This window comes from Cetorhinus maximus, chromosome 23, assembly GCF_964194155.1.
Source record: "Cetorhinus maximus chromosome 23, sCetMax3.hap1.1, whole genome shotgun sequence".
In the NCBI taxonomy this organism is placed as follows: Eukaryota; Metazoa; Chordata; class Chondrichthyes; order Lamniformes; family Cetorhinidae; genus Cetorhinus; species Cetorhinus maximus.
This window is the reverse complement of record NC_135901.1, coordinates 46,518,344-46,545,403: the sequence shown is the minus strand read 5'-3', so window position 1 is coordinate 46,545,403 and position 27,060 is coordinate 46,518,344. Positions and strand designations below refer to the sequence as shown.

The following is a 27,060-nucleotide window of genomic DNA, read 5'->3' as shown; positions in this document are numbered from 1 at the left end:
GATCATTGTGAAATTCAATTGCAAACATTATGACGTGTCTCACACACAAACACACACTCACATACACACACACACACACACAAAGAGGCAGACACACACAGATGCACATGCGCACACATAAACAGGCACACACCAATACATACATACAGACAAACACACACACAGACATACAGAGACACAGATGTACACAGGTGCACACAGACATACATGCACAAAGACGCACACACACACACACAAACACACGCAAATACGCATAAACACACACAGAAACGCACGCTCATACACAGACAGAGAAGCACACAAAGACACACACACAAACATACGCACATATGCATAAACACACACAGGAACGCATGCTCATACACAGACAGCGAAACACATAAAGACACACACACAGACACACACAAACATGCGGACACATACAAAAACACACACAGACACACAAACAGACACAAAACACACAGACACGCACGCGCCAACACACACACACACACACACATATACACACAAAGATGCACAGAGACACACACCACACATACTGACACACACACACCACCGACACACACACAGGCACACTCACATATGCAAACGTATACACACACACACACAACGCAGACAATGCCCACGTGACCGTCCTTGGCCTGCTGCAATGTTCCAGTGAAGCTCAACGCAAACTGGAGAAACAGCACCTCATCTTCCGACTTTACAGCCTTCCGGACTTAATATTGAGTTCAACAATTTCAGATCACGAACCCTCTCCTCCATCCCCACCCCCTTTCCAATCCGCCTTTTTCTGAAAACTTATAATTTTAAACAAAATGTATTTTTCTTTTCCTACCTATTTTAAAAATTATTTCGATCTATTGTTTTATCTCCACATTTTAGCTCATTTCGATCCCTTTCCCCTACCCCACACCCACTAGGGCCAACTGCCACTAGCTTGTCCTGCTTGCTCCCCTTAATGTCCCCATTAGCACATTCCTTATACAATATCACCACCGTCAACACCCCTTTGTCCTTTTGTCTATGACATCTCTTCTTTGCCTCCATCTATCACTGGCCCTCTGTCCAGCTCTACCTGTCCCACCCTCCACTACCAGCTTATATTTCACCACATTTCTCCATTTCCTTAGTTCTGAAGAAGAGTCATACGGACTCGAAACATCAACTGTATTCCTCTCCACAGATGCTGTCAGACCTGCTGAGTTTTTTCAGGTATGTTTGTTTTTGTTTCAGATTTCCAGCATTCGCAGTATTTTGTTTTTATCTGAGAGAGAGAACAATACGTTTCAGTGAGTTAGACGCTGTCTCAGGTAGAGAGATGACAGACATTCAGTGAGTGTGGTGACAAACGTGCCCATCTTAGCAAAGAAATGGTTGGTATGACAGGAATTTCTAAACAAGATCACACAACAGAATATACTATCAATGAATATTTACATTATTAGACGATCTGTAGTTACAGTTTGAATAAGAGAAACTAAAACAAAATGAAACATTCTGGTGAGGAAAAATCTTTTATCTTTGCGGAATGATGCAGCATGATTTCTTTTCACACGGACACACAGAACAGGTGATGTCTCATATGTAACACTGTTGGCTGTAATGAAAATGAATATCTGGAGCTGCGCAGAACAGTCAATGGGAAAGCTGTAGTTTTAGGCCAAAGTCAGAGGCCCATTTCCAACTTAACGTCCACCTTATAGAGACATAGAATAGTGTAGTAACAACAGAGACAGAGCCTGGTGTGATAATTACTGAGACAGGGCCTAGTGCAATTTAAGCAGAGACATTACTAGTGTAGTAATAATAGAGAAAGCATCTAATGTCACTTTAGCAAAGACGTGTGTGCTGCTTTCAAAGGGCAGCGTGATTGGTTGATCTGAATATTCAAAGATATTCGCCATTTGGGAAGAATGGGCAAAAAGGAAAATGAGGCGGTGTCGCACTATTAATAAGGAACGAGATCGGTACATTAGTGAGAGAGGATCTTAGATTGAAGGATCAAGATCTAGAATCAGTTTGGGTGGAGCTAAGAAACAGCAAGAGGCAGCAAACATTGGTGGGAGTTGTTTATAGGCCACCAAACTGTAGTGGAGTTTACTTTTAAAAACTTCACCAAGGACAAGTTTCTTTGACCAAATGGTCTGTGTCGGATGAACAAAAGTGTCCTCTTCAGCCAATGAGAAGAACCATTGCTGTTCGCTGGAACATGAAATCGATACTTTCCTCCTTTAAGACAGTTCTTAAAGCCTCCCACTTTGACCGAGCTTTTAGTCATCTGACCGATTATGTGGCTCGGTGTCACACTTTGTTATACAATGCTCCTGGGGAACGCCTTGTGACGTTTCATTAGATAAAAGGAGCTTTATAAATATAATTTGTTGTTGTGGTCCATATATAGAAAGAGACAAACTCCTCTTGTCTCTTTCATCCTGATATTTTTCACTATAACATTGTAATGTGAAGTTGCATAGCTAATGTGAATACAGTTTGTGTTCATAAAAATGTGTTCACCTCCTCAGAGAACTGAACCACATTGACCCACACAAAGGAACACACTCATAGGTATACACCGAGAGTGACAGAGGCCTAAGGAGATACAAATGCCAGAATGAAATCATGTCACCAAATTGGCTAATTTTTTTTTTCCCAGTTCCGACTGGAGATTTGCAGAAGGCCGACAAATGAATGGAAATAAGAGATCACGGATGTGTTTGGATCTCTTTTCCTCGATTCGAACGATCATTAATTCCGTCTGCACGTGGTTAAAATGAGAAGTAATGGAAAACGTAGTCGGCAGGATTCGAACCTGCGCGGGGTAACCCCAATGGATTTCTAATCCATCGCCTTAACCACTCGGCCACGACTACAGAAGTTGCCCCGATTATCGCATTATTTATATGAATTCATACAATGGTTACAGCAGTGAAAGTGGTCTTTCTGCCCGTCTTGTCAACATTTTCCCCGAAACCCTGCAATTTATCATGTCTCTCCTCGTTCTTCCGACCAAACTGGGAATGAAAGAGTGAGAATGATCCACCCCGGCCTATAACCACCCTATCAGTCTACTCTCCATCATCAGTAAAGTAATGGAAGGGGTCATCAACAGTGCTATCAAGCGGCACTGACTTAGCAATAACCTGCTCACTGATGCCCCTTTTGGGTTCCGTAAGGACCACTCAGCTCCTGACCTCATTACAGCTTTGGTTCAAACATAGACAAGAGAGCGGAACTCCAGAGATGGGGTGAGAGTGACAGCCCTTGACATCAAGGCAGCATTTGACCAAGTGTGCCATCAAGGAGCCGTAGCAAAACTGGAGTCAATGGGAATCAGAGGAAACTCTCCGCTTGTTGGAGTCATACCTAGCACAAAGGAAGATGATTGTTGTTGTTAAAGGTCAGTCAGTGGGGAAGTTTGCCGATGATTGCACAATGTTCAGCCATGCCCCACTCCTCAGATACTGCAGCAGTCCATGTCCAAATGCAGCAAGGCGTGGGAAATATCCAGGCTTGGGCTGACAAGCGGTAAGTAACATTCGCACCATACAAGTGTCAGGCAATGGCCATCTCCAACATGAGATACTCCAACCATCGCTCTTGATGTTCAATGGCGTTATCATATCTGAATCCCTCACTATCAATACCCTGGGGGTTACCATTGACCAGGAACTGAACTGGACGGGCCATATAAACACTGTGACTACAAGAGCAGGTCAGACACTAGGAATCGTGCAACGAGTAACTCATCTCCTGACTCCCCAAAGCCTGTCCACCATCTACAAGGCACAAGTCAGGAGTGTGATGGAATTCTCCACACTTGCCTGGATGAGGGCAGCCCCTGCAACACTGAAGAGGCTGGGCACTGTCCAGGGCAAAGCAATCCACTTGACTGGCACCACATCCACATTCACTCCCTTCACCGCTGATGCACAGTAGCGGCAGTGTGTGCCATCTACAAGATGCACTGCAGGAATTCGCCAAGGCTCCTGAGTTCCAGTGTCCAAACCCACGATCATGACTAGCCAGATGGACAAGGGCAGAAAACACACGGGAACACCACCACCTGGAAGTTCCCTTTCAAGTAACTCACCATCCTGACTTGGAAATATATTGCCGTTCCTTCACTGTCGCTGGGTCAAAATCCTGGAACTCCCTTCCTAACAGCACTGTGGGTGTCCCTACACCTCATGGACCGCAGCGGTTCAAGAAGGCAGACCACCTTCCCAAGGGCAATTAAGGATGGGCAACAAATGCTGGCCTAGACAGCGAATCTCACATCCCGTGAATCGATAAAAAAAGATCCAGGTTAGCCTGCAAATTATATTGCTTTGTTCTCCTTCACTGCAAACGTCAGTGCCTGGAGCAAGTCTGACGTATTGGCTCAGGTGAGGAACCAGCTGAAGCTTTCAATATTGGTTTTCTTAACACGGAGTTTCCAAATGGGAATTGTGCAGGGCGAAGGAGAAAGAGAAGGAAATTATCATAAATTATAAAGCTCTTTGCACAAAACTGACATAGATAGGACGGGTGGAAGGGCCTCTTTTGCGTTGTGCCGTTTGATGATGACATTGTTGATCAGTCTGTCTCCAGCATTCCTAATGAGAACAGCCGAATTCCATTTCTTCAAAACAAAGACCCAAAGTGCTGCTGCGTGACGTCACCGTTTAACATCCCAGACAGCTCCGTTGGGATCTTTACAGCGCAGGGTTTGTGCAGGGCAGTGGGGATCACGGTCACCTCATACACGAATGATTCTCTGTTTGAAACCAGGAAGTAGCATTATCAAAATACAGAGTGGGGAAAGGTTGCATTGTTGCTGTTTTTTTGTGAAATAGTCAATGGCTGTATTATTTCACAGCCATGTGACATTTATACTTCCCAGGTTTTGAATGATATTCTGAAAAATGCACTGTCCTTAAGGAATGGAGAAGGATGGGGGCCGAATTGCACTAAGATAGTTCGCACATGTGTGAGGTGTTGAATGAGCTGCTGATGTGCTGTGTTATCTGATGATTCTAACATTAGATCAATTTCTCTGCCGCATGGCTGAGGTTTTCAGCCGAATTATACTTCCACAAAGCAAGGTTCAGAAGTGCACTAAGACTGCATGGTTTGACGTTCTCACTCGTTTCCAAGGAGCTGCGCTTGTTTTTGATGTGTTGTGGTTATCACATTTGCGTTAGACACCGAGGATTCCCTGATTCGAAATTCACTGCAGAACAGCAGAACTGGTAACATTTGTGGAATTTTTTCTTGCTGTCATTGACAACCTGGATCTGTGTGACAATGAATTTTGATGAGATGGGAGGAGGGGGAGGGGGGAGGGAAAACATTGAATGCTTCGTCTTTGAGTGCTTTTGAACCACCAAGCTTTCAGTTAACAGCCGAATGCACTGACCAATGGTACTACACAGATTGATGCAACTTCTGCGTTCCTTGTACAAAAAGTCTCTTTGAACACCAGTACATAACTTTCTCAGCTTTTGAAAAATGTGCTGCCTTGGTTTTTTTTTTAAATTATTTTTAAGACCAAGTGAGTAACTTCAGACTTGCTACATTTCCTGCCGTCTTGTTAACCAATCACCTGACCCATCTAACTTTGCAGCCTCTCATTGTCCAGCCCATCGCCCACTTATCCACAGAACTTGGTTTCAACAGCTAAACCATAGCCACAGGCTCCAGCGAGAGTTGAACTCGCGACCCCTAGTTTACGAGACCAGTGCTCTAACCACTGAGCTATGGGGCCAACTACCAACCAGAAACTACACTGCAGGGAAAGTTGACCATAATCAGTGGACGAGGACCAGGGTAAAGTTCCAAACGAATGACATTTGACCGGCCTGGAAACGTCTGAGAGGGAGAACAGGAAGTTAAAAGATGCGACATGAAAGCGGCAGAATTTGATGTGTGTCAGTTTCTTTCAGTGATGGGGGGTTTTGGAAATTGAAAGCTGCACATGAGCAGCTTGTGGGACTATTTCACCTCACTGTCAATTTCATGTTCCAGCTCACAGCGACCGTTGTTTTCATTGGTTGAAGAAGTCGTTTATCTTGAACCTAAACAGGGAGTTTTGTGGTGAAGAGATCTGAACTGAAAATCAATCGGCAAAAGCAGCGTAGATAAGCCAAATCGAAAAGTGCGGGTGCAACTTCCCTGGTGGTCTCGTGGTTCGGATTCGGCTCTCTCACCACCGCGGCCCGGGTTCGATTCCCGGTCAGGGAATGTAGATTTATTGAATTTGTCAAAACGAGTGTCAATCACTCATTGATTAGAAACGTTTAAAAACTCCACCAGAATCAGAGGAGTGAGAGTTTAAGTTTCGCCTCAGACCTGGAAAACATCACACTCGTGAGTTGCAGTGAAGGAAGAAGAGAGGAGAAGTACTGTTTGCAAAGCACTGACTGTGGAAATGTTGGTGTGAGCCAAAATATGGGTGGGAGAAGTGCGAATTTTGCTGCCTCTTGTTTACACTGGCAAACCAATGGATCAACCAATCACAACTGCTCATAAACCAGCACGCCCGGCCGAATGGCCTTTTTCTGCGCTGTAACTTTCTGTAATTTTATGTTTCCCAACAGCACGGGTCATCCTGCCATTTTATAACCGACTCGAGCAAGATGTACTTTCTTACCTTGTATTCGCTCTTTTGAAACCAAAACACAGAGCAAATTCAGCGAGTTTTCTTGTCATTTCCAGCACGAGATTTGTCACGAGATTAATTGAGCGACACATTAATGGTGCCAATCCTTCCCTAGAGCTCACCACGTCCAAAGAGCACTGTTACCATCAGCCTGTTATATACCTTCTTGCAGTACATCTGCTGAACAATATAAGCTTATCACAGCTCTGCTTTCTTCACATTGAAACCCAGTGTGTAAATCAGTTTCAAAGCTGAACAACTGGGAGGAGAGTCACTGTGGATAATCGGCACTGGGCACATTCCTGTAATCAGTATCTGGGAGAACCAGGAAGATGAGATCCAGGTGTCTCTTTACCCACGAGTTTTACCCATTCCCACGAACTGGCTGTGTCTGCATCGAGCAGTTAATTGACCTGGGGGCTGAACGGTCAGAGGGAGCTGGAGGCGAGGCAGGGACAGAAGCAGGAAGAGATGCAACAATAAAGTGTTTTGAATTTGATGTGTGTCAGTTGCTTTCAGTGGTGAATGTCTGTCTTGTAAGTTTCACAGGAGCCGAAGTGATTGGTTGGTGTTTTTTTTAAAGCAACACGATTTAGAAGTAAAAAGATAAAAGCAAATTACTGCAAATGACGCAAATCTGAATCAAACACAGGAAATGCTGGAAAAACTCAGCAGCTGGAGGGAGAAACAGGATCAATGTTTCCAGACCGTACGACTCTTAATCAAATTTTTAAAACATTACAGCGCCCAACGTGGGGCTCGAACCCACGACCCTGAGATTAAGAGTCTCATGCTCTACCGACTGAGCTAGCCAGGCACGTGATAAACTGCTTCGTATCCCAACATACATGGATAAACCTGTTGCTTTCCACCTGATACCTCAGCTTGGTCGGAATTTTAAATTGTGGGACGTAATCAGCCTACAAAAGCCCCAAGATTGCAGTGCATTCCTCTCAATCATCAATAACATCATTCACATCTTCCACTTCTTAGCTGCACCTCTTTCCAAATACTGTGATCCATTTTCCTCAGGATTTTCTCCTGCATTTAATGTTTACCTGCTTTCTGCCCTCATTTTGAAATCAGGTTCACTTCATTATCCAACACAAATTGAATTGCAAACCTGACGGACAAACAATGGAAAACAAGTCACTCGGTAACACAAATCCCATGGTGCTCATTTTCAGATTCACAACAGTCAGCTTTTGTATAAAATGAAGGAATTTTACAGTGAAAAGAATTAATAAGTTTATGTGACATTTATTTGTGACTCACTCACTCGGGTATTCTGCAAATGCTGCTCGGAGGTTTAGTGACCGGGATATAATCTACCTGCGTTTTCCTGAGCCTGTGCTCGGTGTATTGGGAGGTTTGGCCCGGGTTGGAGAATCTTGTGTCCCAGGGATGGGCAGTAACCCGCTGATTGAAGCTACAGTCGCCGCTTTCTGCTGGCAGCAGGTGATTGGAGAGTGCGGGGCCGGAATATTGCTGCTTTTCTGCTTTTCCCTGTCTCACTCACTGTGGAGCTGTGGAAGACTGAGTAATTGATGGGTTCGTTTGATTCCAACAATTTCATGGATTTCTAGTGGGTTACAGAATGGGTCCAAATCTTTTCTCATTGTACTTGACAGAAAACGTAATTTTAAAAAGAAGCTGTTTTTGTGGGAGCTCACTGGACAACAAAAGACCTGCCACCGTTTTGGGGATATCCTGCAGCCCAAATACCCAATGACAATCCGGAACTGTGTGGCAATGATTGGTGCTGAGGGGGAAAAACAGTAAAAACCTTAACCCTCTGGGTGGTTTTGAATCACCAACCTTTCAGTTAACAGGCAAACACGCTGACCAATTGTGGCACAGACACTTACACAAACCTAACTGACAAGGTATCCAAACCAGGCTGTCAGTGAGTCCAATCTTCAGATTGCCACTACCCAGATAGCTGTCTCGCTCTATCAGTTTTACTCTTCTAAAATAAAGGGTGAGACCTTCATTTTGGACACATGGAAACAGTCTGATCCCACCCACTGCAGACACATCCATGTCACCGGGAACCAGCTCGCCTACAACCGGTGTCATTTCCCTTCGAGCCTTTCATTGTCTTGTCTGTTGCCAAGTATTCTGATTGTCCTGAAGCCGATATTAGGTTTGAATTCCTGATGTGCAGTAACAAGAATCCTTTCAATGTCTTAGATCAGTTAATTTCACTGATAACATCAGAGACAATGTTCCAGCATCTTAAAGAAGGGAAAGGTGCCTTGACTGTCTCTGGTTCACTCTTCATTCGCATTGGATTCCATTCCTCAAAGGGGATTTTCATTTCCTTCTTGAGCTCCCTGACCACATCTGGCAGCATCTTTGGATTGAGAGGCTTAATTAACATTCAAGATGCAGTGCAGTTCTAATGAAAGGCTACAGACCTGAAATGAAAACGATGTCTCTCTCTCCACAGACGCTACAAGGTCTGCTGAGAATTCCAGCATTTTCTGTTTTTATTTCAGGTAACCAGCATGCGCTTTGCTTTGCTTTTCTTTTCCTGATTCGTGAAACATATAAGACCCTGAGCAGTACTTGACAGGGCGGTTTTGGAGAGGATGTTACCTCTTGTGGGAGAATCTAGAACTCGGGATCGCTGTTTAAAAATAAAGGGTCACCCATTTAAAACGGAGATGAGGCGATTTTTTCTCTCTCAGTGGGTCGTGAAACTTATGAACTCTCTTCCTGAAAAGGCTCTGGAAGCAGGGTCTTTAAATATTTTTAAGGCAGCGTTGGATATATTCTTGGCAAGCAAGGGGGTGACAGGTTGTCGGAGATAGGCGGGGTACAGATTTCAGGTGACTATCAGATCAGCCATGATCTTATTAAATGGCGGAGCAGGCTTGAGGGGCCGAATGGCCTACTCCTGCTCCTTTTTCTTATGTAGTGCTAAGAATGTGGAACCCATTACCAGTCGATTTCGAAATCATGTCTGAGCTCAAAATGTGTAGGTAAATTCACACTGTAAACAGATTGTTCACCAGCTGGAATTGGAAAGGAATTCACTCTCATCCCATTTACTGACACGGCAACACAGTTTTGCTGGTGGGAGACCATTCAGATACTTCTCATGTACAAAGGGCTTTATTCAGTTTGCCTATACGTTGACACTCAAACTTTAAAAGTTCAAAGGATTTGATCCACAATCAGAGAATTGATACTGGCAAGACACAGTTTAAATGTTCCATGTATAGGGGGAAAAGTCAGGAGCTCACCCCATCTGCTGAGATAAAAACAAAAAACTGCGGATGCTGGAAATCCAAAACAAAAACAGAATTACCTGGAAAAACTCAGCAGATCTGGCAGCATCGGCGGTGAAGAACAAAGTTGATGTGTCGAGTCCTCATGACCCTTCAACAGAACTGAGTAAAATTAGGAGAGCGGAGAAATATAAGCTGGTTTAAGGTGGGGGTGGGGGAGAGAAGTGGCGGTGGGGGTTGGTTGTAGGGACAAGCAAGCAGTGATAGGAGCAGATAATCAAAAGATGTCAGAGACAAAAGAACAAAGAGGTGTTGAAGGTGGTGATATTATCTAAAAGAATGTGCTAATTAAGAATGGATGGCAGGACACACAAGGTACAGCTCTAGTGGGAGTGAGGTTAAATAAGACTAACAGGGCATAAAAGGTATAGATTTAAAAATAACGGAAATAGGTGGGAAAAGAAAAATCTATGTAAATTATTGGAAAAAACAAAAGGGAGGGGGAAGAAACGGAAAGGGAGTGGGGATGGAGGAGGGAGTTCAAGATCTAAAGTTGTTGAATTCAATATTCAGTCCGAAAAGCTGTAAAGTGCCTAGTCGGAAGATGAGGTGCTGTTCCTCCAGTTTGCATTGAGCTTCACTGGGACTGCACTGAGTTCAGATGTCACTGTAGGATCATTATATCCAGGAGAGAATTGTGGTGGAACCCTGAGTAATTTGGCCGCTGCATCAATTGATTCAACAATTTTATATCTTGCCCCTATGTCACCCATCGTATTCTGATTACAGGACATAGGTTTCTGTTCTACAATATGGGTTTTCAATGGCGGAGCGGAGACCCAGGTTTCACTGCAAGACAGAATGTGCCCTATCCTCACCTCAGCAGATTCCTGCGCGTGCGCATTGCGGAGTGTGCTGGGGCATGCGCATTTCGGTCTGTTTCATGAGCATGCGCAGTGCTAGTCTGTGACTGAAGCTGCTCAGAGCAGGTAAGAGAAGGTCGAGCGGAGCAAACTAACAGTGTTAGTGGGTGTGTGAGGAGGAATGGAGCCAGCGGAGTGGGCATGGTGGCTTCATAAAGACACAATGCAGGCCTCAGATGCCAAATAGCAAGGTACCGCTCTTGTGTTTGCAGAGATCGGGCCGAAAAAGTCTGGATTTCTCCCTTCGCCAGGCCCGGGGTAACGGACGCCATCTTTATAGGGAGCAAAGTGCAGCACGGCGCATGCGCGGTCATCCTGGTCCAGGTAGCAGGAGAAGAGAATGTTGTGCATTTCTATCCTGGACTGACAGGGATGGATTTTGGAAACTCCTTTTCCAGGGGGTTAGAAGGGGAGGATTTACACACAGCAAACTCTTACCAGTAGAAACGTTTGGCCTTTCTGAATTTCTGTTCGGGAGTGACTGATGGATTTTGGAAACTCTATTTACAGGATGTTAGAAGAGGAGGGCAAACTTGAGGGAGATGAGAAACCAAAACCAAACATCACGTCAAAATCTGAAAGTCACTCGTTTCACCAGGACCTGAATATCGTCAGCCTTTGAATGTAAGCATTGAGTTCCAGGTCATTACCAGTCACTTGGTAAAAAACTCTCTTCCTGGCATCCCCCTTGTGGATCTTGCCCAAAATCTTAAAACTCTGTCCCTTAATCCTTTCATAATCAGCTAATGGGAACAGCTTTTATTTAACTACCTTTCATAATCCTGTACACCTCTATCAAATCTCCCCTCAATCTCCTTTACTCCAAGGAGAACAACCCCAGTTTCTCGAACCTCATTTTACAGATAAAACCCATCTCTCGAACCATTCTGGTTAATCTCCTCTATACTCTCACATCCTTTACAATGTGTGGTGATCAGTGGTTTGCACAGACCCAGATGTTCTGTATTCGTGTCTGTGATATCATCACACATCGACAATTACACTGCGACATAATCACACATCGACAATTACACTGTGACATCACCCCGCTCCCCGGGTATTTCCTCAACTGGGAGATTTTTCTCTGACTCCAGTGCTTCTGATATCTTTCCAGCTGCAGGCTCCAGCAGGAGAGTTTAAAGTTGAAAACTGAAACGGTTTCAGAGTTGACTATTTTTCACCATCCACCTACAATTTAGAGCTTTTAGTTCTACGCTCTGTATCTGTGAGAGGCTCCATGGCTCTAGGGCTGGTGTGGCTCCTTTACTGTGGATCTGAATCCATGCTCATCCATTGATCTGTTTCACCTCTGCCCTCCCTGATCACTTCTCTGTAATTTTTCAACTTCCCCTGTCTCTAATAATGGATGTATTTGAGTTATGTTTAGTATTTTACTGTTACTTCTGTCGACTGTGTCTAAATGAAGTTTCCACCACTGCCCAACCCCCGACCATGTGCTGCTGGCTTCCCAGCTTTATCTTCCCACAGTATCTTTCATAGTCAGGAATTGTTTTTCCTGACCTATAGTCCATTTCTATTCCACTTCTGAGCTTATATTGACCATCAAATTCTGCACCATTTGTACTCCCTGGGAGGAGGCGATGGTGTAATGGTATTGTCACTGGACGAGTAATCCAGAGACCCAGGGCAATATCCTGGGGACCCAGGTTCAAGTCCCGTCATGGTAGATGGTGGAATTCCAATTCCATTTAAAAAATCTGGAATTAAAAGTCTAATGATGACCGATGATGATTGTCCTAAAAACCCACCTGGTTCACTAATGCCCCTTTAGGGAAGGAAATCTGCCGTCCTTAGTCTTGCCTAAACGTGACTCCAGACCAAGCAGTGGTTGACTCTTAACTGCCCTCTGAATGCTGGCCTAGCCAGTGATGCCCACATGAATTTAGAAAAATCATTCTGCACACCTTGAAACGTTAACTATGTCTCTCTCCACAGATACCAGCATCTATTGTGATCCCCAGTTACCTGTGGAGAAGATGATGTTTGACCTTCTTAAACCACTGCAGTCCATGTGGTGAAGCTGCTCCCACAATGCTGTTAGGTAAGGAGTTACAGGTTATTCACCCAGCGATGATAAAGGAACAGTGATATATATATATCCAAATCAACAACAACAATTTGTATTTATATGGCACTTTTAATGTAAGACAATGTTCCAAGCATTTCACAGAAATGTTAAAAGCAAGGTTTGATACTGAGACAAATAAGGAGATATTAGGCCAGGTGACCAAACGTTTGGTCAAAGAGGTAGGTTTTAAGCAGTGTCTTAAAGGAGAAAAATGAAGTAGAGAGGAAGAGAGGTTTGGGGAGAAAATTCCAGAGCTTGGGGCCATGGAAACTGACAGAATGCTCAGCAGGTCAGAACGAAAGGAGCACAAACATCTCAGAGGGTTGAGAGGCTGGATTACAGTGATAGGGAGGAGCGAGACCAACATGGAATTTCAAAAAGTGGATGAGAATTTTAAAATGTAGGTGCTTCTTATCCTAGATCCTTTGTAGGTCAGTGAGCACATGGGTGATAGGTGAACAAGACTTGGTGTGAGTAAGCACACGGGCAGCAGAGTTTTGGATGTCCTCAAGGTTACAGGGAGGTTGAAAGTGGGAGGCCGGCTAGGAGTGCGTCAGACGGGTCAGGACGGTGTGTGACTTGGAGGGGAACTTGGAGACGATGATGCTCATATACACCTGCTACCCTGGTCCTTCTAGGGGTGGAGGTTGAGGGATTGGAAGATTCTGTCAAAGTTCTGCTTATGTTATAGATATAAACAATCCATCTCCTTCACCTCCTGTGCTACCTACCTCTTTCTCTCTCTCTCTCTCTCTCTCTCTTTCCATAGAGGCCAGTGTAGGCCCAGACCGGGTGGCAGGTTCCCTTCCCTGAAGGACATTAGTGAACCAGTTGGGTTTTTATGACAATCTAGCACTTTTCATGGTCACTTTTTCCCAGTGCCGGCCCCACAAATTCCCAGATTCATTCAGCTCAATTTCACAACCTGCCTTTGTGTTTTTGTGGGTTCTCTCTCACTCCCTTTTTTCTGTTTTAAATCAATTTCACAGGGGATTAGAAGGGGAGGATTTGCAGTCAGGAAACTGAAACCCAAACATCACATCAGGATCTGACTGCGCCGCCCAATTTATCGTAAACTGAATATCTTTAGATTTTGAACATGGAAGGAAAAAGCACCGTTCACAGTGGGGAGAAACCGTACACGTGTTCTGTGTGTGGACGAGGCTTCAGCCAATCATCTAGCCTGTCAAGACATAAATGCAGTCATAGCGATGAGAAACCGTGGAAATGTTGGGACTGTGGGAAGGGATTCACTTACCCATCTGACCTGGAAACTCACCGACGCAGTCACACTGGGGAAAGACCGTTCACCTGCTCCGAGTGTGAGAAGGGATTCACTCAGTTATCCAGCCTGCTGAGACACCAGCAAATTCACCCTGGGGAGAGGCCATTCAGCTGCTCCGAGTGTGGTAAGGGATTCATTGATCCATCCATCCTGCTGAAACACCAGCGGGTTCACACTGGAGAGAAAACTTTTAGATGCCCAGACTGTGGGAAGTGCTTTAAAAGTTCCGGGAACCTGATGTCCCATCAACGTGTTCACACTGACGAGAGACCGTTCAGGTGCTCTCACTGTGAGACTGGGTTCAGATGGTCATCTGACCTTACGGTACACCAGAGAATTCACACTGGGGAGAGACCGTTCACCTGTACGGAGTGTGGGAAGGGATTCACTCGATCATCCAACCTGCTGAGGCACCAACACGTTCACAAGTAACGACAGTGATTGGGATTTGCTGATAATCACATCCAGGACTGAACTATGTTCATTGGGGTCGGTTTCTGTTGATCTTCATAAACTCCAGCCCAGTTATAGGGGCCATTTGTATTTTTGAAGTGCTGTATGTTAAATACAGTTTATTGAGTCTTTTTAGTACCTTTAACACAAGTTAGTTCCTTTTGAAGGTCTCTGCCTCTCCCCTGTCACCTCCATCCTCACCTCCAACAAGTGTGAGGAGCTCATGGAGCTTCTTTGTCACTAAGATTGAGACAATCCGATCAGCTGCCTCTGCTGCTTCCCTCCCTTCCACTAGCCCACTGGGCCAAAGATCTGTCCTCTCGGGACAGGGGTGAATTGCATAGAATTTGCATCAGGAAGTAAATAAAATAGATTTAGCTGAGAAAAAATGGGAGGAGGCTCGAGTGGAGCGTAAACACCAGCATTGGCTGTTTGGGCTGAATGGCCTGGTTCTCTGCTGTATATCCCGTGACCTCCTGTGCAATCTAGTCTAAATCCATGGTATTATCTGTCTGGAAGCAGCATGGTATTAAACTGAAAACTAAAATCAAACTTTACCAGGCCATTGTCCTGACCACCCTGCTGTATGGAGCAGAATCCTGGGTCTGCTCTTGGAGCCACATCAAAGCTCTGGAACACTTCCAGCAAAGACACCCGAGGTCCATCCTGAGAATTAGATGGCAAGACAAAAATCACAATTAACGAGGTTCTCTATCACGCTGTGTTCAACAGCTTGGAGACCACCCTCCGGAAAATTCAGCTCCGATGGCCAGGCCATGTTTCCCACATGGACAATCACAGAATTCCCAAGCTGATCTTCCATGGGGAACTGTCTCAGGGCAAACAACATCAAGGTGGTCAGTACAACTGATACAAGGACACCCTAAAAAAGAGCCTCACAAACTCCTGCATTGCAGATCGTCTCTCCTTGGAAAACACTGCAGTCGACCGGCCGAGTTCTGGTCTCTACATTATAGGAAGGATGTGATAGCACTGGAGAGGGTGCAGAGGAGATTTACCAGGATACTGCCCGGGCTGGAGGGTCTGAGCTATGAGGAAATATTGGATAGGCTGGGGTTGTTTTCCCTAGAGCAGCGAAGGGGACCTGATAGTGGCGTATAAGATTATGAGGGGCATAAGAAGGCACTTTTTCCATTAGTAGAGGGGTCAATAACCGGGGGCATACATTTAAGGTAAGAGGTAGAAGGCTAAGAGGGAAGTTCAGGAGAATTGTTTTTTCACCCAGAGGGTGGTGGGAGTCTAGAACTCACTACCTGAAAGGGTGTAAATGATTTGGGTGGTTGAGTCAGAAACTCTTGTAACATTTTAGAAGTATTTAAATATTCACTTGCATTGCCTTAGCCTCCAGGGCTATGGGCCAAGCGCTGGATAATGGGATTAGTGTAGTCAGAACGTTGTGAGCAGCGTGGACACAATGGGCCGAATGGCCTTCTCCTGTGCTCTATGAGTGTATATGTGGAGGGAAGCACTGAAATTTGCTTCAGCGTGTTTCGAGGACCATCTACACCAAACTCAACATCCGACATGCCCAGAGGAAGGTCAGAGGTGGCACAGCTGCAGAAGTTAACCCAAGCACCACCAACAACAATATGAACGGTCAGTTCTGTGGACGTCCATGTCGATCCCACACCGAACTCTTCAGTCAGGAGAGGACCCACAGGAAATGATTAAATCATTTACACTTTGGGCACTCGAACAACGAGGAGTCTACCCCAACATTATCCCTGTTCTCTGGATCGGGGAACTATACCCTGTCTGTATTACTGTGGTGCTGTTAATAAAGTCAGCGTGAGACAATCTGTTGTGAGCTTGATTATCTGGTGCCTGAATCCGCAAGATTCACCATTTAGAGTCAACAAGATGAACGAAGAAACACATCATGGCCCAAAATACCAGCTCGATATTCCCATGAGAAAGTCTGTTATCTAACACCTCGAATAGACAGAACAGAGAAAGATCCCATCTGGAAGAAACCCTTGAATCATTTGTAAATATATTTCAAATGCTGACAGATTCCAGCTGTCAGTTTTTACCACATTGAAGTTAATGGAAGGTGAGAGCGCAGTTATTCTAGAACTATAAAAAACACTAGTTAGAGCACAGCTGGAGTGCTGAGTCCAGTTGTAGTCAGCACATTACAGGAAGGATGTGATCACACTGGAGCGGGCGCAGAAGAGATTGACCTAGATGTTGGCAGGACTGGAGAATTTTAACTCTGAGGAAAGATTGGAGAGGCAGGGGTTGTTTTCTTTGGGACAGGGGAGGAAGAGGGAGATTTAATTGAGGTGCAAAAATTATGAGGGTCCCAGATAGGAAGGATCTATTTCATTTACAGAGGTCAGAACCAAGAGGATAGAGATTTAAAGTAATTAGTGGAAGGATTAGAGGGGAGTTCAATAATGCTTTTACCCAGAGGGTGGTGGGTCTTGGAACTCACTGACTGAAAGGGTGGTAGAGGCAGAAATACACAGATTTAAAAAGTACTGGGATATACACTGGATGTTCTGTAACCTACAGGATTACGGACCAAGAGCTGGGAAGTGGGATTAGACTGGATTGCTCATTTTCAGCCAGTACAGACATGATGGGCTGAATGGCCGCCTCTGTGCTATAATTTCTATGATTCTGTGGTGACAAGTGGTCCTCGTGTTTTTATCTGAGACAGGTCTCAGCCCAGTCATTTGCCCCGAGTGTCGATGTGATGGTTCAAGCTAAGAGATGCCGGGTACCGGGAGCAGCAGGAACAATAAATAAAACCAAGGTGTCAGTAAATACTGATATAGTTTATTTGTACCTAGTTCCATTTTTATAAATTCTGCTGAATGTGGCCCTCACCCAGTGTCAGGATATTGGATTAGAGCCACCATGGAAAATGAATTTGACACCTGTAAGATAGACAATGTCAACCAGATCCTCAGTATCTCTGTAACCTCCTCCAGCCCCACAACCCTTCCTGTAAATACAAGGTGTTGTTCTTGGATTACACCCTGAGATAGACAATGTAATTATATTTTAACCTTTATTCTTCAAGTAAGGTATCTTTCTTCAGGCTGTTCTCAAGATTGAGCAAGATGAAACCAAACAGTGATTTATTTGTACTTCTTGCTGTTTAGTTACTGTATTCACTGCTCATGATGCGATCTGCTCTACATTGGGAAGACCAAACACAGATTGGGTGATCACTTTGTGGAACAACCTCCGTTCAGTCTGTCAGCTTGACCCTGAGCTTCCAGTCACTTGTCATTTTAATTCTCCGCCCCACTCCCACTCTGACCTCTCTGTCCTCGGCCTCCTGCAATGTTTCAATGAAGCTCAATGGGGGCTCGAGGAACAGCAGCTCATCTTTCAATTCGTCTCTTTACATCCTTCCACACTCAACATCGAGTTCAGCAGTTTCTGCATCAACAGCGAGTTGTCAGGATCTGGAACATTCTACCTGGAAAGGTGCTGGAACCTGATTCTATCAGGAATTTTAAAAGGGAGTTGACAGGGATTTGGGATTGAGGAACTTACAGGGTTACAAATAGAAAGTGGGTGTGTGGGACGAAACACAACTGCTCTTTCAAAGAGACAGCACAAGCACAAAGGGTTGAAAGGCCTCCTTCTGTGCTCTCAGTTTCGATGATTCCAGGAGTTGGCCATTTAGCCCCTCGAGTCTGTCCCACCATACAATCAGATCATGGCTGATCTGTGACCCTTTGTCTCCTGTCCCTTGATTTATACCTTGTGTTAGGAAGGATCTATGAATGCCAGATTGAAACTGAACATTGATCAAGCATGAACTGCTAATTCAGGAGGAGAATTCCAAACTTCTCCCAACTTTACAAGGAGAAGATTTTCCTAATCTCGCTCCTGAAATTTCTGGCTCTAAGTTTTAGACTATGTTCCTCAGTCCTGGATTCCCCAACCAATGGAAATTGTTCCCCTCTATCTACCACGCCATTTCCAATTTATATCATGAAAACTTCGAGAAAATCCTCCTCAATCTTCTAAATTCCAGGGAATACAAACCTCACCGTGAGATGATGAATATTGGCAGAATGAATAGGGTCCTCAATGGTACAGTCCTAAAGAGTGTGTAGGGACTGGGGGAACTGGGGGTTGATGTGCATACACATTTGAAGGTGAAAGGACATATTGAGAGAGCAGTTCGCAAAATATATGAGATCGTGAGCTTCATAAGCAGATTTAATGTATATAAACGTAGGGAAAATAAGCTGACCCGTCATAAAGCTCTGGTTAGGTCACAACAGGAGTATTGCATCCAGTTCTGGTCTCCACACTTCAGGAAAGGGGTGATCGTCCTTGAGAGGTGCGGAGGAGATTTACCAGAATGGTTCCAGGAAAAATGGAATTTGGTTACAAAGTGAGATTGGAGAAGCTGAAGTTGTTCTTCTTGGAGTTACAGAGTTGAGGGGAGATTGGATAGAGGTGAACAAGATTGTGACAGGTTTAGATAAGGTGGACAAAGAAAATGTTGTTTCCATTTGGTGATGGGACAAGGATTAGGGGGACACATATTGAAGGTTATGGGCAATAGATACAGGGCAAATGCAGGGAGGAATATTTTACACAACAAGTGGTAATAACCCAGAATTCACTGCCTACGAGCAGGCTGGAAGCAGACATGATCAATGCTTTAAGATTAAATTGGACCAGCATTTAAGAGAAATAAACATGCAGGGGGTTGAAGACACAGCGGTGCAATGAGACAGACTGGACTGCTCTACAGAGAGCTGGCATTGACTCAATGGGCTGAATGGCTTCTTTCTGTGCTGTAATTACTCTGATGCATTTGTTTGACCACTCCTCATAATTTAACCCTTGGAGTCCAGTTGTTATTCAGGTACATCTGCACTGCTCTCCCACTAAGGCCAATATAGTCTATCCTTCCTAAGGTGTGATGCCCAGAACAGAACACAGTATTCCTGAACAAAAACAGAAATACCTGGAAAAACTCAGCAGGTCTGGCAGCATCGGCAGAGAAGTGCAAAGTTGACGTTTCAAGTCCTCATGACCCTTCAACAGTATTCCTGTCCTGATGAAAGGTCATGTTGACTCGAAACACTAACTCTGTTTCTCTCCACAGATGCTGCCAGGCCTGCTGAGTACTTCCAGCATTTTTTATTTTTATGACAGTGCTTCAGGTGCAGTCTAACCAGGATTTTGAAAATGTTGGTGCTTTTCCCACAAACAGAACAAACATTTTTCCTTCCACAGTCAAAGTCCGATGATATTTAGATCCTGATGACTCGAGTGACTCTGTTAGATCTTGATGTGAAGTTTGGTTTGAGTTTCCCCGTCTGCAAATCCGTCCCATTGAAAATCCTGTAAAAAGGAGACTATAAAAAAACATCCCTGTCAGTCCAGGATAGAAATTAAGAGACAAACATTTCTCTGGGTTGGAGTTTGCTGTGTGTAAATCCTCCCCTTCTAACCCCCTGTAAAAGGAGTTTCCAAACACTCGGTGTAAACTGGGCTCCGGGAGTTTGTAATCCGGGTTTGGTGTCCTACACCGGGTGTTTGTGAATCCTCCCAGTCCACCCTCCAGCTCCATTCCTCTCCTGCACTCGGCCCTTTCTCACCCGCTGGACTTTCAACCCGACCGCCTTCATCCTAGTTCCGCACCCGCGCTGCGCATGCTCCAAATCAAGTCCGGCCACGCCCCTCATTCACTCCGATTGGCCGGAGGAACAGCCGGTCCCGCTGGTCCTCCAAGCCCGCCCCCTGTCCCTATTGGTCCGGAGCTGCCGTCAATCATTGTGAGCTGAAGCATGTACAGCGCGTGAAGACAGGCGTGAGGAGAGCTGGAGCGAGCGGATTTAAAATGCGGGATTTACAAAGACCGAGTGCGGACTCATAGCTGGAAAAAAAAAACCCGTGAGCATAGATCGGGCTGGCGGGTGAGTTGGGAGGATTTATGAATTCACGGTCTCTGACATAAACCCTCAATAATGAATCATCCTTCCAAACACAGATTAGGCCATTTCTCCGGAAGTACGCCCGAGTTAACGGCCGCCAACTTTATTCGGGGGCAAGGAGCAGCAGAGCGCATGTGCGGTCACCATCTTTATAGGGGGCAAGGAGCATCAGAGCGCATGTGCGGTCACCATCTTTATATGGGGCAAGGAGCAGCAGAGCGCATGTGCGGTCACCATCTTTATAGGGGGCAAGAAGCAGCAGAGCGCATGTGCGGTCACCATCTTTATAGGGGCAAGGAGCAGCAGAGCGCATGTGCGGTCACTATTTTTTATAGGGGCAAGATGCAGCAGAGCGCATGAGCGGTCACCATCTTTATAGGGGGCAAGGAGCAGCAGAGCGCATGTGCGGTCACTTTATAGGGGGCAAGAAGCAGCAGAGCGCATGTGCGGTCACCATCATTACATGGGGCAAGGAACATCAGCGCATGTGCGATCACTATCTTCTATTAACATCATAAATCATCCCAGCGAGCTAAACAAGGAATCATAAAATAAAGTATTACATTCAGACACACAAGGAGGTGACCAAAATACTTAAATAGTCACTTGTTTGTACAGAATTTGATTATTAACGAAAAAAGAGACAAGCTGTCAAAGCTTTTCCTGTTGCACTCACCAGGACAGACGCAAGAATCCCAAATTTCAAAGGGAACCACAATTTCTACTGCACGAGAAAAGGGTGCTGATTGGTTGGCCCGTCGGCTCTGATTGGTTGTTGCCATGGACAATACAGCCAGGAGCTGTAATCCCCTCTGCTTTTGTTTAATTCCACAAAAGACCCCGTGCCTGGACTTGTTCCTTCTGCCTGCAGAGGACAGGTCCCTGTGGATGAACATACGTAGCTTCTAGCAAGTGTAAGTGAGACACATTAATAGCCTGACTGATAATTTTTGAAATTTGGTATTCTTCCCTCTATCCTGATGAGTACAAGATAAAATGTTTTGACAGAATGTCTTTTTTTATTAATACTCAATTGTCTTAAAGGGGGAAAGTGTGGTAGACAGAGGGAGAGAATCTCAGAGCTTGGGGTTGAGGGAACTGAAGGCACGGACACTAATGGTGGAGCAATTAAAACAGGGAATGCTAGAATTAGAGCAGTGCAGATATCATAGAGGGTTGTGGGTTTGCAGGAGCCACACAGAGAAGAGAGGAGGCCATTGGGGGATTTGAAAACAACGATGAGAATTTTAAAATCGAGTTGCTCCTTGAACGGGAGTCAAGGAAGGTTAGGGAACGGGCCTAGCTGTGAGTGAAGACACAGACAGCAAAAATATGGATGTCTTCAAGTTTATGGAGGGTAGAATGTGGGAGACCAGCCAGGAGTGTGTTGGAATGGTCGAGTCTGGAGGTAAACATGGCAGTGATGAGGGTTTCAGCAGCAGATGAGACACTCCTGAGACAGGGGTGAGTTCGGGTGATATTACGGAGGTGGAAACAGGCAATCTTAGTGATGGCACAGACATGAGGTCAGCAGCTCATCTCGAGATCTAATGTAACACTGTGGTTGTGAACAAACTGGTTTAATCTCAGACTGTTCCCAGGGAGGGGGATGGAGTTGGTATCTTGGAAATGGAGATTGGAGCAGGGACTGAAAACAGTATCTTCAGTCTTCTCAGTGTTTAATTGGAGTTAATTAATCATCAGGAAGAGAAGCAGGAACGAGAATGGGCCATGAGACTGATCCCAGGTTTAACTCAGAGAGGGAGAGAAGGAAGGAAGGAAACCCTGGGACATTGGGAGAAACCACCTTCATAATCGCTCATTAAATCTCCACAAAGTAAGTTTTTGACACAAGGATAACATCTGCTATTCTGTATGGTCGGTCAGGGGGTTTCAGATTAATGTTTGGTCACGAGTAATCACTGAAGTGAATGATCAGACATATTGTCAACTCCAATTATAGAAATTTGTTAAAAAGATACAGAAAGAATTGTCCAAAACTCTGTCTGGATTTCAGCACAGGGAGGAGGGAGAGTGTGTGGGACGGGGATTTGCAGCTTTGGGGGAACAAGAGAGGAAAAAATGTTCCATAGAAACTAGAATTGTCTGTTCTGAGTTTCTATCCTGTTCTTACAGTGATGGCGATTGTAAACTCCTTTTACAGATAATTACAAGGGGAGGATTTTCAGGCAGGAAACTCAAACCAAACATCACATCAAGATCTGACACAGTCACTCGATTCATCAGGACCTGAATATCATCACCTTTGAATGTGGACGGAGAAACGTTTGTCTGTTCTGTCTGTAGGGAAAGATTTCAAACATCAGTGTGACTGGAAAAGCACCGAGACACACATACACCCGAGTGAGAGTATCCCACTGCACTGACTGGAAAGAGCTTTAACCAGTTACACAGCCTGAAATAACATCACACCATTCACAGTGGGGAGAAACTGTACACATGTTCTCTGTGTGGACGAGGCTTCAACTGATCATCAAACTTAGAGAGACACAGGGACACCTGGACCATGGAGAAACCGTGGAAATGTAAGGACTGTGAGAAAGGATTCAATCGTCCATCCGAACTGGAAACCCATCGACGCAGTCACACTGGGGAGAGGCCGTTCACCTGCTCCGAGTGTGGGAAGGGATTCAAGCGGTTATCCCACCTGCTGACACACCAGCGAGTTCACACTGGTGAGAGACCGTTCACCTGCTCCCAGTGTGGGAAGGAATTCACTCAGTCATCAAACCTGCGCACACACCAGCGAATTCACACAGGGGAAAGACCATTCACCTGCTCCGTGTGTGGGAAGGGATTCACTCGGTCATCAAGCCTGCTGACACACCAGCGAGTTAACACTGGAGAGAGACCATTCAACTGCACGGTATGTGGGAAAGGATTCACTGGGTCCTCTAACCTGCTGAAGCACCAGCGAATTCACACTGAGCAGAGGCCATTCAGTTGTACTTCCTGTGGAAAGAGATTCAGGACTTCATCGAACCTCAAAGTACACCAGCGCATTCACACTGGAGAGAGGCCTTTCATCTGCTCCGAATGTGGGAAGGGATTCACTCAGTCATCCCACCTATTGACACACCAGCGAATTCACACTGGAGAGAGACCATTCACCTGCTCTGAGTGTGGGAAGAAATTCACTCTGTTATCCCACCTGCTGAGACACCAGCGAGTTCACACAAGGAGAGGCCGTTCCGCTGTACTTCCTGTGTAAAGAGGTTCAGCCTTCATTCCACCTCAGTGTACACCAGTGAATTCACATTGGAGACAGGCCGTTCACCTGCTCCGAGTGTAGGAAGGGATTCACTCATTTATCCAACCTGTTGACACACTAGCGAGTTCACACTGGGGAGATGCTGTTCACCTTCTCCAAATGTAGGAAGGGATTCACTTGGTCATCCCACCTGCTCAGACAGCAGTGAGTTCACAAGTGTCTGCAGAGGTTGGATTCTGCTGTTATTGCTGCTGTTAATCACATCCAGAACTGAACCATGTTCATTCTGATAGTTGTGGTTTGTTTCTATTGATGTTAATAATCCCTGTAACTGGGCTGAACTTTAATATCTTGAAGTCTGTTAAATAAATCAGTTTTGTTTCAAACTCTCAGAATGTCGAGTCCTTGATTTCTCCAGGATAAGAGGAGACTGATTGATGTCCTGTTCCCAACTGCTCCAATTTTGGATCTGGTCTTCTCTCTAACTCGAGATTCTTTCAGTTCTCAGAGCTTCGGTTACTCTCATGGATACGTCCCAGCTCCCCAAACCTCCCAGAGAGCCTTGGGATCCAGGGAAGTATCAGTGTTAAAAACAGAAAATGCTGGAAATAACCGATACTTTTCCAAGTTCCAATTGATTTTCATCTGGATTATTGTCTCCAGCCTTTCCCCACCATTAATGTGAAGCTGATTGTCCTGGAATAGCTGTGTTTTTGAACAGGGGTGTAACATTTACAATCTGTCAGTCCTTTGGCACCACTACTATATAAGGAGGATTGGAAGATTGTGACCAGAGCCTCCACAAGTTCCATGTGAAGGATGCTGTCTCTGACAGTGCAGCAGTCCCTCAGTGTCACCCTGGAGTGTCAGCCTAGATAATGTGCTCAGGTTTATTAATATTTCCTCTTGTTATTGATGTGGGTCATTAAGAAACAATGGACTCTTATGATGTCATCCAGTCCCAGTGCGATGATGTCATCTAGTCCCAGTGCGATGATGTCATGAAGACTATTAAATACCAGCGGAGCCTTAGTGGTGAAAACAGTTTTGTTCGAGATGGCAGCAACTCCATTACTGATAGATCAGCAAATGGAATTAATGGGAAAGAAAGTGAGGCAGCTGATGAACATCAGGAATAGTGTTGTAAATTATGAGGATGAGAAACATGTACAGTATATGTCCCATCTCCCGACACTCTGCCCCCATCTCCCGACACTCTGCCCCCATCTCCCGACACTCTGCCCCCATCTACCGACACTCTGCCCTCATCTCCCGACACTCTGCCCCCATCTCCCGACGCTCTGCCCCCATCTCCCGACACTCTGCCCCCATCTCCCGACACTCTTCCCCCATCTCCCGACACTCTGCTCTCATCTCCCGACACGCTGCCCCATCTCCTGACACACTGACCCCATCTCCCGACACTCTACCCCCATCTCCCGACACTCTGCCCCCATCTCCCGACACTCTGCCCCCATCTCCCGACACACTGCTCTCATCTCCCGACACGCTGCCCCATCTCCTGACACACTGACCCCATCTCCCGACACTCTGACCCATCTCCCGACACTCTGCCCCCATCTCCCGACACTCTGCCCCCATCTCCCGAGCAGCCTGTCTCTACTTCTGCTGAACCAACACAGGATGCACCATGTTGAAACCAGAGGAAAGGACTGGGTGAGAAATTTTAGTTCACAAAGGGTGTGCACATGGGGGTTTAACAAAATATTAAGTTTCCTGTTTTTAACAATGAAACTTAAAACGCATTGATTGGATCTATTTCCAGCTCGTCCATTCTGACATCCCATGGGCCAGCTCACCCTCTCACTGGGTTCATGCTGAATGTCAATCCAGGCTGGGAGCCATTGGGTGGATGTGCAATGGGTGGATGAGTGGGTGAAGGAATGTTCAGTTCACAGGGAGGGGATTGGGGGAGGGGGGTTGGTGCTGGTGGTGGGAAGTGTTCATTCTGAAGGAGTCCCACCTGAAACAGTGACCACAAACTTATCACTTTCCAATGGTGATTGACCTGCTGTGTATTTCTCCAGGTTTGTTCTGTTCAGTTTTTCAGTATTTATACATTTTTGTTTTTGCTAAAACATTTTGACACTGAAACACAGAGGATTTTAACTCTGTTAAAGTCAATCTCCATCGAGTACACAGGAGGACTCAACTGGTCCAAACTTCTCATGGTATCAATAAACCAAGATCCTACAAGATGTTTATTTGGGGAATTGTTTTTCTCTGAGACCCGGGACAGTCAAACTATGACCCAAAGTTCAGATTTAGGCTTTGAGCCTGGGCTATGGGGCCCACATACATGGAGCACCATTACTGGATGTCCTTCATCCCCAGTTTTAATCACTCCACCATTGGTGGCCGGGCCTTCAGCTGCCTGGACCCTAAGCTGTGGAATTTCCACCCTAAACCTCTCCACCTTTCTAATTCGCTTTCCCCCTTTCAGACACTCCTTATAACCGACCTTTTTGACCAAGCATTTGGTCATCTGACCTAATATGTCCTTATGCCTCTGTGAAACTTCTTGGGACAATGTATTACGTTAGAAACTCGATATAAATGTAAGTTGTTGCATTTGTTATTGTAATTCAGTCAGACCTGATCACTTATTGAGTCTGTATGAATGTAACTCAGATAGACACAGCTTGTGTCATAGTTCAGTGAGATCTGATCACTCACTGAGTGAGAGAGTCTGTATCAATATAACTCAGATAGACACAGCTTGTGTCATAGTTCAGTGAGATCTGATCCCTGAATGAGTGAGTGCGTCTGTATTAATGTAACTCAGATAGACACAACTTGTGTCAAAGTTCAGTGAGATCTGATCACTCACTGAGTGAGAGAGTCTGCATCAATGTAACTCAGATAGACACAGCTTATGTCAATGTTCAGAGAGATCTGATCATTCACTGAGTGGGAGAGTCTGTATCAATGTAACTCAGATAGACACAGCTTGTGTCAAAGTTTAGTGAGATCTGATCATTCACTGAGTGAGAGTCTGTATCAATGTAACTCAGATAGACACAGCTTGTGTCAATGTTCAGAGAGATCTGATCATTCACTGAGTGAGAGAGCCTGTATCAATGTAACTCAGATAGACACAGCTTGTTGGAATAGACCTGGGGAGAAGGAAGCTCTGAATTAATCACTGGATTTTCTGTTCTCCACAGTTGGGAAAAAGGTGATTCTTTCCAAACATCCAAATGATGAATCTAGTCATTAAAGATGATTTGTTGTTT

General features: G+C 45.2%; 1 protein-coding gene and 3 non-coding genes across 4 annotated transcripts in view; 1 reads left to right on the top strand and 3 right to left on the bottom strand.

Moving 5' to 3' along the window:
- The window catches only part of LOC144698019 (uncharacterized), a 50,347-nt gene that overhangs the window by 209 nt on the left and 23,078 nt on the right, over window positions 1-27,060 (top strand). Inside the window, exons 2-3 of the mRNA XM_078569960.1 lie at window positions 14,179-14,604; window positions 23,176-23,780. Coding sequence (XP_078426086.1) covers window positions 14,179-14,604; window positions 23,176-23,780 — 1,031 coding nt within the window. The remainder of the gene's footprint in view (window positions 1-14,178; window positions 14,605-23,175; window positions 23,781-27,060) is intronic.
- Window positions 2,792-2,873, bottom strand: trnas-aga (transfer RNA serine (anticodon AGA)). Its single transcript has one exon. It is a non-coding gene; the product is annotated as a tRNA-Ser (tRNA).
- trnat-cgu (transfer RNA threonine (anticodon CGU)) lies at window positions 5,677-5,749 on the bottom strand. The gene has a single exon. It is a non-coding gene; the product is annotated as a tRNA-Thr (tRNA).
- trnak-cuu (transfer RNA lysine (anticodon CUU)) lies at window positions 7,388-7,460 on the bottom strand. Its single transcript has one exon. It is a non-coding gene; the product is annotated as a tRNA-Lys (tRNA).